The sequence below is a fragment of the Heterodontus francisci genome, chromosome 5 (genome assembly GCF_036365525.1).
Source record: "Heterodontus francisci isolate sHetFra1 chromosome 5, sHetFra1.hap1, whole genome shotgun sequence".
NCBI classification, from domain to species: Eukaryota; Metazoa; Chordata; class Chondrichthyes; order Heterodontiformes; family Heterodontidae; genus Heterodontus; species Heterodontus francisci.
In genome coordinates this window covers 37,945,752-37,959,730 of record NC_090375.1, presented here as the reverse complement: position 1 = coordinate 37,959,730, position 13,979 = coordinate 37,945,752, and the positions used below count along the sequence as shown (strand labels likewise).

The 13,979-nt window shown below is 45.6% G+C and overlaps 1 protein-coding gene across 2 annotated transcripts in view; it reads left to right on the top strand.

The window, feature by feature from the left end:
• The window catches only part of tsnare1 (T-SNARE Domain Containing 1), a 943,563-nt gene that overhangs the window by 644,258 nt on the left and 285,326 nt on the right, over window positions 1-13,979 (top strand). For both annotated transcript variants that reach the window (XM_068031353.1, XM_068031352.1), the window contains one exon: window positions 3,499-3,573. In XM_068031353.1, the coding sequence (XP_067887454.1) occupies window positions 3,499-3,573 (75 nt within the window). The remainder of the gene's footprint in view (window positions 1-3,498; window positions 3,574-13,979) is intronic.

The window sequence follows — 13,979 nt, the reverse complement described above, 5'->3', positions numbered from 1 at the left end:
ACATTCAATATGCAGCGCAGAAAAGGGCAGTTCAACCCAATGGCCTATGCAAATGCTCATAAGCCACACTGGCATTCTCTTACTGTGATTTCCTCTTCCCAGTCTGCAGCCATGACTGGAGCCAAGATTTCTATATCCAGTCCCTTGAAGCCATGCATAATTTCACTTGAAATTATGAAACTTAATAAAAGCAAAATACTGCAGATGCTGGAAATCTGAAATGAAAACAGAAAGTGCTGGAAATACTCAGTAGGTCTGGCAGCATCTGTGGAGAGAGAAGCAGAGTTAACGTTTCAGGTCGTTGACCTATGAAACCTATCTGACTAGGCCAATGCAATGCCAACCTCGGCTCAGCTCATGGCTTGGCACCATGAACCTTTGCAGCTGTAGTGCTCTGTCCTCACGGTGTATTAACTACTTCAAAATAGGGATCGGTAGCATCATGATTATGTTACTGAACTGGTAATCCAGACACCTGGACTTCTGATTGGAGACATGATGAGTTCAAATTCCACTATGGCATCTGGGAAAATTAAATTCAATTAACAAGTAAATCTAGAATTTAAAAATCTAGTATCATTAATGGCAACCATGTAACTGCCAGATTATCGTTAAAAGCCCATCTGGTTTGATCATGTCCTTTCGGGAAGGAAATTTGCTGTTCTTACCTGGTCTAGTGTATATATGACTCCGGATCCACAGCAATGTGGTTAACATTTAACTGCCCTCTGAAATGGCCACTCAGTGAAGGTCAATTAGGGATGGGCTTAAAAACGACACCAATTCCCGTGAATGAATAAAAATAAATTCCTGCTCCAGTGGTGTTCCACAGGGATCCGTGCTGGGACCACTGTTGTTTGTGATATACATAAATGATTTGGAGGAAAGTATAGGTGGTCTGATTAGCAAGTTTGCAGACGACACTAAGATTGGTGGAGTAGCAGATAGTGAAGGGGACTGTCAGAGAATACAGCAGAATATAGATAGACTGGAGAGTTGGGCAGAGAAATGGCAGATGGAGTTCAATCAGGGCAAATACGAGGTGATGCATTTTGGAAGATCCAATTCAAGAGTGAACTATACAGTAAATGGAAAAGTCCTGGGGAAAATTGATGTACAGAGAGATTTGGGTGTTCAGGTCCATTGTTCCCTGAAGGTGGCAACGCAGGTCAATAGAGTGGTCAAGAAGGCATACGGCATGCTTTCCTTCATCGGACGGGGTATTGAGTACAAGAGTTGGCAGGTCATGTTACAGTTGTATAGGACTTTGGTTCGGCCACATTTGGAATACTGCGTGCAGTTCTGGTCGCCACATTACCAAAAGGATGTGGATGCTTTGGAGAGGGTGCAGAGGAGGTTCACCAGGATGTTGCCTGGTATGGAGGGCGCTAGCTATGAAGAGAGGTTGAGTAGATTAGGATTATTTTCATTAGAAAAACGGAGGTTGAGGGGGGAACCTGATTGAGGTGTACAAAATCATGAGAGGTATAGACAGGGTGGATAGCAAGAAGCTTTTTCCCCTGAGTGGGGGATTCAAATACTAGGGGTCACGAGTTCAAAGTGAGAGGGGAAAAGTTTAGGGGGGATATGCGTGGAAAGTTCTTTACGCAGAGGGTGGTGGGTGCCTGGAACGCGTTGCCAGCGAAGGTGGTAGACGCGGGCACGATAGCGTCTTTTAAGATGTATCTAGACAGATACATGAATGGGCAGGAAGTAAAGAGATACAGACCCTTAGAAAATAGGCGTCATGTTTAGATAGAGGATCTGGATCGGCGCAGGCTTGGAGGGCCGAAGGGCCTGTTCCTGTGCTGTAATTTTCTTTGTTCTTTGTTCACCATGCACGTGTTCTGCGATACTTGCCCTGCAGGGAAAACCAGGGAAGAGGTTAGCTGTCTTGTGCTGTGGAGGTAGAGGTGTTGACCTGACAGGCAGCTTTTCAGACATTATAATATATTTTTCAGCAAAGACTAAAGCTGTCGAATTTATCAACTGGCCACCATGGAATTGTTGTCTCCCATGGCAACAGACTTTGATGACTCATTTGCCTTTGGATTTTGCCTCAAGCAAGCAAACAGATCAGATTATGAAAGTGCTTAACCTTCCTCCGTTGAAGGACAGCTGGTTTGCATCTCAAGCCATTCAACAAACAATTACAGAGACAGACAACATTTAGTTTTCTACTACTCACAATAGATGTGTGTGTGTTCTGAATTGAAGCTCTCAGGATGCTTATGTTGCCTGGCCTTGCCAGATTTATGTTTTTCTTTTCCTGCACTAGTCTCCCCATCGTGGGATGACTCATGTGGCAAATTCCCTCCCCATGGATCCTCAGTAGCCAATCTGGCCAACCCTCTACCTCACCCAAGAGGTCCTCCTCCCCAAAATTTAATGACCTCCTTCTCTGTTTCTCCTGCACAATTTGTGGAAAAGAGAACATGCAGACACTCGAGATTATTTTATCCCACATTTTGGTGAAATTTACTTTTTAAAGTTAAAGGTGATTTTTGAAGATACAACTCACTTAACACTTAAGTGCCATGTGCCTCAAACTGAGTTATGCCATATGTTGTCACTTTTTCATCATGCCCTGCAATTGGTCTGCAGTGTAAGCTATTCGCTGTTCCGTCTATGAGACCTTTGATTCGTCATTGATCTCACCACGCCGTTACCAAATTGACAAACCAGCAATTTTTGGTGCAAGTATAATGCAATAAGAACAGGGGAGCTAAAATGTCGAATTTGTGACCTTCATCGCTAAAATGCGCCATTCAGCAAATTTAGGCCCTTTTTTTTCATTTGATGACCTTCGATTTCCCCCTATTTACTTTAAGGGACAGAAAATCATAAGCTGGTGAGCACAGAAGTGGGAAACTCTGGCTATTCAGTCACTGGAAACAAACAGCCCTGATAATTCCCAATAATTTATGGTCAGGGATGCAAGATTTGATGGTAAAAGTTCACAGCAGGTCCATCAGCATCTGACTTGTGACCCCTTTGCTACAATTTGAAGAAAAACCTCCCTCCCTCCCTCCCCCAAGCATTGACCCGTCCCTTCTCTTTCAGATGCTGACTAACCTACTTCAAAAATTACCTGTTTTGTTTCTATTAATTTCAAATTTCCAGTCTTCATTTATCTCCAACATGCTGATGGTGCCTGAGTGAGCAGGGCTGGTTAGAAGTTACAGAAAGTGCTGGAAATACTCAGCAGATCTGGCAGCATCTGGAGAAAGAGGAAGGGTTAAATTTTCAGGGCGATGACCTGTTGTCAGAACCTTTCATCTGAGGTCAGGTCATCGACCTGAAACGTTAACTCTGCTTCTCTCTCCAGATGCTGCCAGACCTGCTGAGTATTTCCAGCACTTTCTGTTTTTATTTCTGATTCCCATCATCCGCAGTATTTTATATCTGGTTAGAAATTAGCTCGCTTCACAGTATGTTTGATTCAAGTTGTTGGTGAGGCACACGGACTGTTTAATTAACATTTCTTTTTGTTTGCAGCGCGAATGGTTACAGTTGGACAGGCTTAAGAACCAGCTGTCGGACTCAATTCAGCGCTATGGAGGGCTGCAGAAGGTAAACAATCAACCAGTCATAATATCTTTTGATTGCTTATTAACATTTCAAACCTGTCATTTCCCCCACAATTCCTGCAGCTTTGCTGGTTTCAGGCCTTGCTGTTTAGCTGTCTGTCCTGTATCAATTGTATCAAGAGTTTCACTGTGCTGGATTGCAATGAGTGGTGCTTCTCTTTGATGTAGTTTATACTGACTGCATTCATCAGGCAGTGTCACCCATTGTAAACCTGTAGGCCATTAAAAATGAACAGTTATATGGAAGCTGCCATTAGACCCAATGATTCCGCACATCCTCTCAGCTTCCTCCTTCTTCCAGACAAAAAAGATTATTTTTTGCACTCCAATCTATCACTGTAAACATTACCCTTCAACATCTCATCACTGATAAAAATAACTTCTTCAAAAAATTAAGAAAGATTCCCAAAGCAATTAGATGTTTATATATGCATTTCATTAATGCACTTGAAGTATGAAATTGCCTCTGTGCATCTGTCTTTACTTCAGATTTCCAGCCTTCACACATTTTATCTTTTTTATGTCTGACACGCTGTCTGAGAGAGCATGGCTAGTTCCAAATTAAAGGCACGGGGAGGGGGCGATTGGAGGAAGAGGTGTTAATCCAGAGGTGAGGAGGAGTGTGTCGATTGGGGCTGATGGTGGGGGTAGTGAGGAGGAGGCTCAACCCTTGTGGGGGGCGGTGTGGTTAGTGGTGGAGGATCAATAGGTGCGGCAGGAGTAGAGGAATCAATTCTAGGGGGAGGTTGGTCATTCCCAGTGCTGGGAGAGGGACTCAATCCTGGGATGGGGAGCGGGGAGGGCAGTGAGCATGATCAGGAGGGAGGGCAGAGATCTCGTTGTTGTGGGGGACAGAGGGGATGTCAGAAATCTTGGGGGGCAGAGGGGTGATCGCAGCCTGGCAGGGGAAATCAGAGGACTGGAGAAGGAGATCAGAGGCCCCAGGGGGAGAATCAGATGCCTTTGGGGGATAGTGGAGAGGGGCAAATCAGAGGCCTGTAGAGGAGATTGGAGGTTTGGCGGGGGATATCGAAGACAGGGAAGGAGAGCTCAGAGGCCCAGTGGGGGCGGGGGAGATAGCAGAGGCATGAGGTGCAGGGCGATTGCTGGAGAGATGGGACGCCTGAGAGTCAGGGGAGACCGGACTCTCAGCGGGTTTGGGATGGAGGGTATCGGAGGCTTGGGAAGGTGAACGGTTGTGGGAGGTGGATCAGTGGCCTGGGAAGCGCATCGGAGGCTTCTTGGGAGGGGTGGAATCCGAGGCCTTCGGGCGAGGGGAAGGTCAGAAGCTTTCGGGAAGATGGGGCGTCAGAGGTCTGGGGGCTGGATGGGGAGATCAGAGGCTTCAAGGGGAAGGCTGATGGGGTTGGGTAGAGCACCCAATCATGGTGGGTCCCCAGGCAGACTTACTGCATCCAACAGGTAGGTGTAAAGGTACTCACTCACCTGCTGAATCCAGAAGCCCTTGACTGGATGTGACTGCTGGTTTTTTCCAAGGCTGCCCATAGTTAAGTTCAAAAAGGCTCATTATTTAGTAGCCTCAGAATAATATTTGAAGTGCCAACCTTCCTCCATGGAACAGGCTGGTAACCCCTCACCTTCTCACCTACCTACCTGCCTCAGCTAATGCCAAGATAGGGCAGGTTGGAGGCAGATTTGGGGCAGGATTCTGAATTTTAAGAATTTAACCTTCCCACCTGACCCAAAATCTCCCATTTTATTTTTGATTAAAATCCATACAGTACAAATGCAAGAAAGTATGCTAAGCCATGATAAAATGCAGATTAGGTCTCAGCTGGAGTATTGCGTTCAATTCTGGCTGCCATACTTGAGAAATGATTTCATCGCCTTTGAGTGGGTGCAGAGGATATTTACCAGAATGCTACCAGGGATGCAAGACTTCAGTTCTCCTTAGAGTAGAGAGGGATAAAGGGAGATCTAATTACAGGTGTTGAGAATTTTAAAGAATTTTGAGAAAATAAGGAGATAATGGTCTGAATTTTACCGGTCCCTCAACGCTGCGGGTCAGGGCACAGGGGCTGGTAGATTTCTGTGGGGAGAGGCCCGCCTCGACCCGCGATGTCAAGAAGGGCCCGCTGCATATTACTGGCGGTGGGGGGAACTTTGTTGTGGCCCCCCCACCACCTGGCGGCAGGCCCTTCACATCCTTATGTAAACTGACATTAATTATATCTAATTATCTTACCTGCCATGCACGCCGACTTTACGGCCTCCTTCATGCCCCTTTGAAACGCCGCATGGAATTCCGAGACGAGAACCTGATGGGGAAGGGGGTGTAATAAAAATTTCAGGCCGGGAGGGGTGGAGGAGCAGGGAAATAAATTTTTATTGGATGGGGGGGATGGTTGGAAGGGGTTACAGGCCAAATGTTAGAAGTTTGGGGGTAAAGTTAGGGTCGGGAAAAAGGTATGTGTTGGTCATTTCGGGCATTGAAATGACCATTGGGGGGGTTGAGAAAAGGCCATTTGCATCTTTCTCATTTTTAAATAAAAATTTAACACTGCTTCACCTTCAAAAATGAACAGTAATTCTAAGGGCTTAAAGCCCTTTAAAAATGGCGCCGGTGCCTGCACAGTGGTACCGGACGCCGTTGCTGGGGCCACGGAGGCCGCCCCTATACGTCATCAGGGGTGGTCGCTCCATCCCTTCTGTTTAAATGAGCACGAAATATCGCGGGGGCTCCTCGATCGCCTTTCCGTGTCGGAAGGCCACTCAGTTGAAAGCTTGCCGCCAAGGACCGTGGTGCGCGATTAAAATTCAGCCCATTATTTTGCTTGGCAGGACTGTAACCAGCGAATACAGCTTTACGATAATTGACAAAAGAACCAGGGGGTGGGGGGGCATGAGGAGTTTTTTTTAATGCAGCAAGTTGTTACAATCTGGGATTCACTGCCTGAAGGGATGGTGGAGGCAGATTGAACGCCGACTTTCAAAAAGGAATTGGATAAATACTTGAGAAGGAAAAATCGCTGGGTGAGAGGAAAAGAGTGAGGTTTGGCACTAATTTGCTCTTTCAAAGAACTGTCACAGACACGATGAGCTGCAGAGCACCCTTCTGTACTGTACATTTCTAGAATAGTTTGGTATTATCAACAAATGTGATTCCAAGAAGTACCCTTCTCCAGATCATTTAAGAGCAGTATGACCAGGATGACTCTTGCAAAAATTCAATTGCCTAAACCAAATATTTTCCGTGGAGATGATTGCATTTTCAGATAACTTGGGCTACATGCTTTGACAGGTAACAAAATTTTACGTATATGTAGCCGCAGACAAATGCTGTCCCCCGCGGCGAGTTTGGAGACGGGGAGAGCATATAATTGGGTGGGGTGGTGGTGAGGGGGACCCTGTGAACAACCTTCCTGTCCCACCGCCAATTGAGGCCCTTAAGTGCGCAATTAATGCCCAGTTAAGGGCCTCATCCCACTGCCGTCACAATTAGCTGAGCGGCAGGCAGGCCTGACACCACATGGGAAGTACGGCAAGAAAAACTGCGGGTTGCTTCGGGCAGAGGCGGTGGCATCCCTCGTTAAGAGGCAATTAGTGCCTCAACGAGGGACCTGGCATCGGGAAGGGGGTGCCTGCTGAGACCCATGCCACTGCCCTTGCTACTGACTCTCCCCCCAGCACTCCTCTCTCCCACGATTCCCAGCCGGCGAGACTTCTTCCGCCCTGACCTACCTGTGGCCTGGGTCCAGCGCTGCTCCTCGACCATGGGTGGATGCTCCACCGGGATGCTGCGCCAGCAACAGCCACCACCTCCACAGTGGCGCTGCTTTATTAATACAGCTGAAGGCACGGCCGCCAATGATGAAGGAATTAAAATTGGAGATGCACAATGGCCCAAATTAGAGCTCAGCTATCTCAGAGGGCTGGAAGGGATCACAAAGATGAGGAACAATGCCATGGTAGAATTTCAAAACAAGGATGAGAATTTTAAAATTGAGGCATTACTCAACCAAGAGCCAGTGTAGGTCAATGAGCACAGGAGTGATGGCTGAACAGGACTTGATGCGGGTTAGGATATGACAGCAGAGTTTTGTATGAGCTTCAGTTTACAGAAGGTGGGAAATGGGAGGCTGGCCAGAAGTGTGTTGGAATAGTCAAGTCTTGAGACAACAGAGGCATGGATGAGGGTTACAGCAACAGATGAGCTGAGGCAGGGGCAGAGTCGGGCAATGTTACAGAGATGGAGGTAGGCGGTCTTAGTGATGGATGTGTGGCCAGAAACTCATCTTGGGGTCAAATATAACTCCAAGGTTGTGAGCTCTGTGGTGCAGCCTCAGACAGTTGCTAGGGAGACGGATCAAGACAGTGGTTAAGGAATGGAGTTAGTGACGTTGACAGAAGACAATGGCTTTGACCTTCCCAACAATTAGTTGGAAGAAATTTCTACTCATCTTGTACTGAATGCCGGACAACTGGTGGGAAAATTTAATGACAGTGGAGGGGTCGAGAGCGGTAGTGTGTGGTAGAGCTGGATATCGTTATCGTACATGCGGAAACTGACGTCGTGTTTTCAGATGACGGCATCATTTAGTATCAGGCCCGTTCATTTGCCATATTGTCTGGACATTATTACATAGAATCAGGGATACCTCAAACTATGAGACAATAAGAATAGAGTATGGATCATTCGGTGATTGTCAGATTCTATTCATTAGTTAAAATACTGTTAAATTCTTTATTTCAGCGCATGAAGCAACAGATAGTTCAGAACCTGACTGAGTCTTTTTTTACCATTTGATTTATTGGCAGAACTTATCCCCAGAGTAAAATCAATCCATTGACATGAGACAAAATGTCTTTCCATTTCATGCTACTTGTATCATCCATTTATTGTCTATAGTGCTGACTAATGTGTTTTACTCAAATATACTGTACTTTCTTATAATTGCTTCTTGCATACCATCTTTCATTGTACTTCATTTATTTCTTCACTGCATCTAATGGAATCCTTTGTCATTCACTTGTTGGGAGAATTGCAATGGAGTCTTCACTTTATCAGTTCACCTGCTTTCTTTCTTAAAAGCAGTAACTTATATTTACCTCAGTTCAATAAAGAATGATAAATGTTAAACTTAGCAATTACATGTTTTCCTACACAGCGCCAATCAAAATTTGTCAAAATCATGCAGACTTTGTCAATTCAGATTTCTATTTAAGGCATCACAATGGTTATTGATTCTCCCGGCCCCCTTTCCACAAAGCTATAAAATATGAGTTGTATTCGAAACTTGTTTCCGGAAGGGTGGCTGAAATGGTCAGGATCTAGCAGTTTTTGCCTCAGGCATTTACTTTAAGGCTGATTTAAAACTTAATATGTGTCATGCAGAAGAATTACTCTGAAACTGGAAGATGGTGCAGTGCTATTTTTTATCTTGATATGCTGTTATGTCGGTCACTAATACTGTACACAAGAACATAAAAAAAAATACAAGAAAAGACAATTTGGCCACGTAAACATATCCCCTTCTTGCTCTCACACACTGTGTTCTGAATATCCTCAGTAATTGTGCCTCTGCTCCATTGCATGACACATTTTCATCACTCTCAGTAAATATGTTTTGCTTGCTCACATAGCAACAGAGAAAATTCCATTGATATATAGTACCTTTCGATTCCTCATGATGTTCTCAAGCACATCACAGCCAATGAATTACTTATGAAATGTTGTCACTGTTGTTATGGAGGAAAATGTACTTTTTACACACAGCAGGATCCAATAAAAAACTACAGTATAAATGATAAGAGAATCTGTTTTGGTGGTGTTATTTGAGGGATAAATATTTGCCAGGGCACAAGGACTCTGCTTTCTATTCAGTCCTGTGTTCTGCTGTGGATTTTCATGGCTTTTATTTTGTTTTATTATCAAGGAATCTGGTTGCAGGGCAAAGGCCTACAATGCTTGATAGCATGAGCATAAAAAGCTGTCTGATGAAGAGGAACAAATTAAGTAGTGGCTAAATGATACCAAGCTTGGTGTATAGAAGCCTGTAGATTATAAGCAGTGGGGAAGAATAACACAGTTAATATAGAGGACAATGTTTATGTCAATGGAAGTTTAGCATTTTTGAAGAGCAATATAAAGTGTTTGTTATTAACTTTCAGAATGACAGTAATCTCCCTACCTAAGTATTTATTTCTCACAGTTATTTTTTTTTGTCTGCAAGTTCTGAAATGTGTTTGATGCTTTCTTAATTCTATGTATGTGCAAATTATTAATGAGACAATGTTGAAAAAAAGATTAATTTCTCTGTGACTTAAATTTTGTTGGCTAACTTGGTGAGCCTAGTTAGTCATAGAGAGATACAGCACTGAAACAGGCCCTTCGGCCCACCGAGTCTGTGCCAACCAACAACCACCCATTTATACTAATCCTACATTAATCCCATATTCCCTATCACATCCTACTACCTACCTACACTAGGGGCAATTTACAATGGCCAATTTACCTATCAACCTGCAAGTCTTTGGCTGTGAGAGGAAACCGGAGCACCTGACGGAAACCTACGCGGTCACAGGGAGAACTTGCAAACTCCGCACAGGCAGTACCCAGAACCTAACCCAGGTCACTGGAGCTGTGAGGCTGTGGTGCTAACCACTGCGCCACTAGTTTTGTTAAAAGAAAGATTTGCAAGTATATAGCACCTTATCACGCCTTTCAAACATCTCAAAGCATTTCCCATGTTATGACTTACTTTTGGAGGTCACTGACCATTATTATGTAGGCAATTGTGGCAGTTCAGTTGCACATATCCATAGCAATGAGATGAATGAGCAGTTAATCAGGAGAGGTCACTGCTCTTCACTTATTAATGCCTGTCCAGGATCACCAAGAAAATGAGATGGTGTTTAACATCTCATCCTCTGACTGAACCAGTTAATTTCAAAATCTTCCCTTCTATTCTGTGCTTTTCCACTTTACCAAATAACTTCCTATTCGGTATTGTGCTGTGGTCTGGATGCACAAAATCTATTGAGCTCCCGAAGTTGGCGAACGTGTTATATCCGCAAAAGAACTTTGTTCAAGTAAGATCTATCGCCTGAGGCATCTCTCACAATGCAGCACTCACTCATTATTCCACTACAGCAGTACTAGATTATGAGTTCAAGTACTAGGGCCTGCCGGGGGAAGGAAAGAAGGTAGGCTGGTGATGAAAATAGCGGTTTCTTGTCGCCCTTCCTGCCGCCGGCGCGTTTAATCAGGGCGGGAAGTGGCTGGCCCCGAGAATCTGTCTGATTCCCAATTGAGCCCAATTAAGGTAAGTCAAGAGCTCATCGTGATTTTGGTGGGGCAACACGGGCAGCTTGCTGTGTCAAGGGCAGACGGGCTACATGGAAGCAGGAAGCCAGTCATGGCCACCCCAATAAATTAGGTGGGTGCATAAAAGGGAGAATAGCTGAGAGGTGCCTGAGTTTGGCACAGGACTCGATGGTCAGGATGCTGTCAACGTCAGGAATCATCCGACCCAGCCATGTTTCAGCTGAGTCCTCTAACCCGGGAGGATGACATGCACTAGAACTCACTTTGAGCTGCTTGTGAGAATATCTTCATTGAAGACACGGCCTGGAATGGATCCCACCTTCCCACCAATGAAGGATGGATATCTGTTTTACTGTCCCTGTGCAAGGATCCTTGCTCACCTTAACGACTTCATCCCTCTTTTCTGGTCCAATCATTATAACATGGAAGGTCACACATCTGGTATCCTGTGACAATATTTACATGATGTTGAAAAATGGGAGAAGTGCACATTTACAGGTGAAAAAAACCCAGTGAGCCATCAGTGCTTAGCCCAATGGGATGGCCTCTGCTCTCGGCTACTTCGAGGTACTTCCTTTGTAACCACACATGAGGTAGAGGCAGCTTGCTCACTTGTCTCTGCTTGCGTCTGAGAGGCATGTGGCAGTCATCCTCGCCATGGAGGTCTGGGGTGGGTGTGGCACCTGCAGAGACTGCTGCACCTGCGTCATTGCAGGGGCAGTCTCTGTTTCCGGGTCCTGCTGCACAGACAATCCCTCAGTCAGAGGGGCCAAGGAGGCTGATGATGATGATGGTGCCCCGTGGAGGGTGGCATCCTCATCCTCATCAGTCACTGCTTCAGCCCTTGGATGGCGCTTCAGGATGGCCAGAGGATAGCAGCTGCTGGGGTGCAGTGCGCCATCAGTGCCACTGGCTGGTCATGGTGACATAATGTGGCATGACATGCACAGCTCATGGATGCACTGCAAGTTGGTCACTCTGTTAACGGAGGAGCTCATATACTCAAAGCCCTGAGCCATGATGGCACACATGAGCTGGATGGACCCGTCCATTCTCAGTTCATGACCCCGCACTGCCTCTGGGAACTCTGACATGTGGGAACACATCAGTTGCCGCTGGTCTGAGTAGAGCCTCCTTTCCTGTGACTCTCGAGGCCCCGCATCTGTGCCCTGCTGAACAGGGCTCTGTCTGTCCTCCATCCCTCAAGGAGTACTGCCCACAGCTGTCTCTGCCTCGGTCACCACCTCCTGCTCATTCGTGACATACTCAGAACACAATGCCACCCGATCTATGGGTGCGCAAAGACTCATCTGGGTGACTGTATCTGAGCTGGTGGAGCGTGTAATTGTGAGGTTTGACAGTAATTGCTCTGAGGTGTCTTCTGGAAGCGCTTGGCCAGGTGCAGGCGCAGGAACCTGTTCTTCTGCCTCAATATTTGAACCTGTGGGAAACACAAGAAGAGATCATAAGAACTAGCCTTGGAGACCAGAAGCCTCTGCAGTGCTGAGGCTTTTCAATGCAGCTGAGTCTTTGGCATGCTGGAGTGCACTGTATCCCTTTAATTAAAGAATTGCATTTTTCAGTGATGTTGGCTGACAAAGGAACGTTAGCTACTGGGACAGGCAGATGAGGCTGTTTCTTCTGAAGGATGGCACCTGTGACAGTGTAGCACTCATTACAGCAATGAAGTATCACTCTGGATTACATGTTCAGTTTCCGGACTGGCGTTTAAAGGATAAGTGTGTAACACTTCATGTTTGTTGTTTGTCAGTGAGATGACAGACTCCTGTTGGTCCTTATTGTACAAACTGCCCTGGTGCAGGTTTCTTTTTAACTAACATGTTCTGAACAGGTCAGGATTTTGGTGTAATGTGGATGTTTCAACGTTGGATGTCTCCTGGTATTCACCTTCTCCACCAGGGATTTCCATCTCGGCTTCCCAAACTTGCTCATGGTCAACCACCGTGGTGATCTTCATTGCTCCCTCTTCCATGCTGGTAATGATGTGTAGGATGGGAATCCCTTCTCCAGTCTGCACCCTTTGGTGGGCATTACATACCCATTTCTCCTGCAAGCACAAAAAAGAGAGGGCGATAAGGCACTTTAGGCCTCTATGGCCAATGCCAGTGATAGGAAGCTGCATGCAACAGTGCTGACCGGTCCTCAGCAGCAGCTCTGAGCCTTGCCGAGGGATCAGTAAGTGCCCTGGGCACACATTCCTCCCATGTTCAGGAGCAGCATGCGCCCTCAGGCTCTTCAACTCCTCCTATTGGAGGTCGAATACCCAAAGGCCTCTCATGATGGTATGGCATTGCACTTAACTTGCCAGAGTGAATAAGGCCATTGAACCTCATCCTGTGCAGCACCCAGTTCCTCCAGACCACACTCCATTTGCTCATGTTCTCTGCCACCTCTAGCCATGCCTGCTTGGTTTTGATTCACTACCTTGGTCAGTTTTGGTTGCATCTCATTCAGATGAAAGGATTAGTGCTCTTTTTACCAATATCTAAATGGTATGCAATCCAACACATTACTACCACAATTAACAGAGAGATGGATTATTTTATGATGCTTAAGAGGTATGAAATAACTGAGCATTGTCTTTCCTATCTGTCATTTTTCATGTGCACTTTATTGTGGCAATATTGTCAAAATAAATCATCAATAAACTCATTGGTATTTGCTCCACAAAAGACCAGCAATCTATTCAGTGAATGATTCAAGTTCATTTCAGCAACAATATTGTTTCAGTCAATGAATATGGAAGAAATAGTTCCTTAGGTTACTGTGCCTGAGTGACATAAAAATCACAAGAATAGGTAGTACGGTTGCTAATTCGACAAAAAATAAAGAACAGTACAGCACAGCAACAGGCCATTCAGCCCTCCAAACCTGCGCTGATCTTGATGCCTGTCTAAACTAAAACCTTCTGCACTTCCAGGATCCGTATCCCTCTATTCCCATCCTACTCATTAGATTAGAACATGACAGCGCAGTACAGGCCCTTCGGCCCTCGATGTTGCGCCGACCTGTGAAACCATCTGACCTACACTATTCCATTTTCATCCATATGTCTATCCAATGACCACTTAAATGCCCTT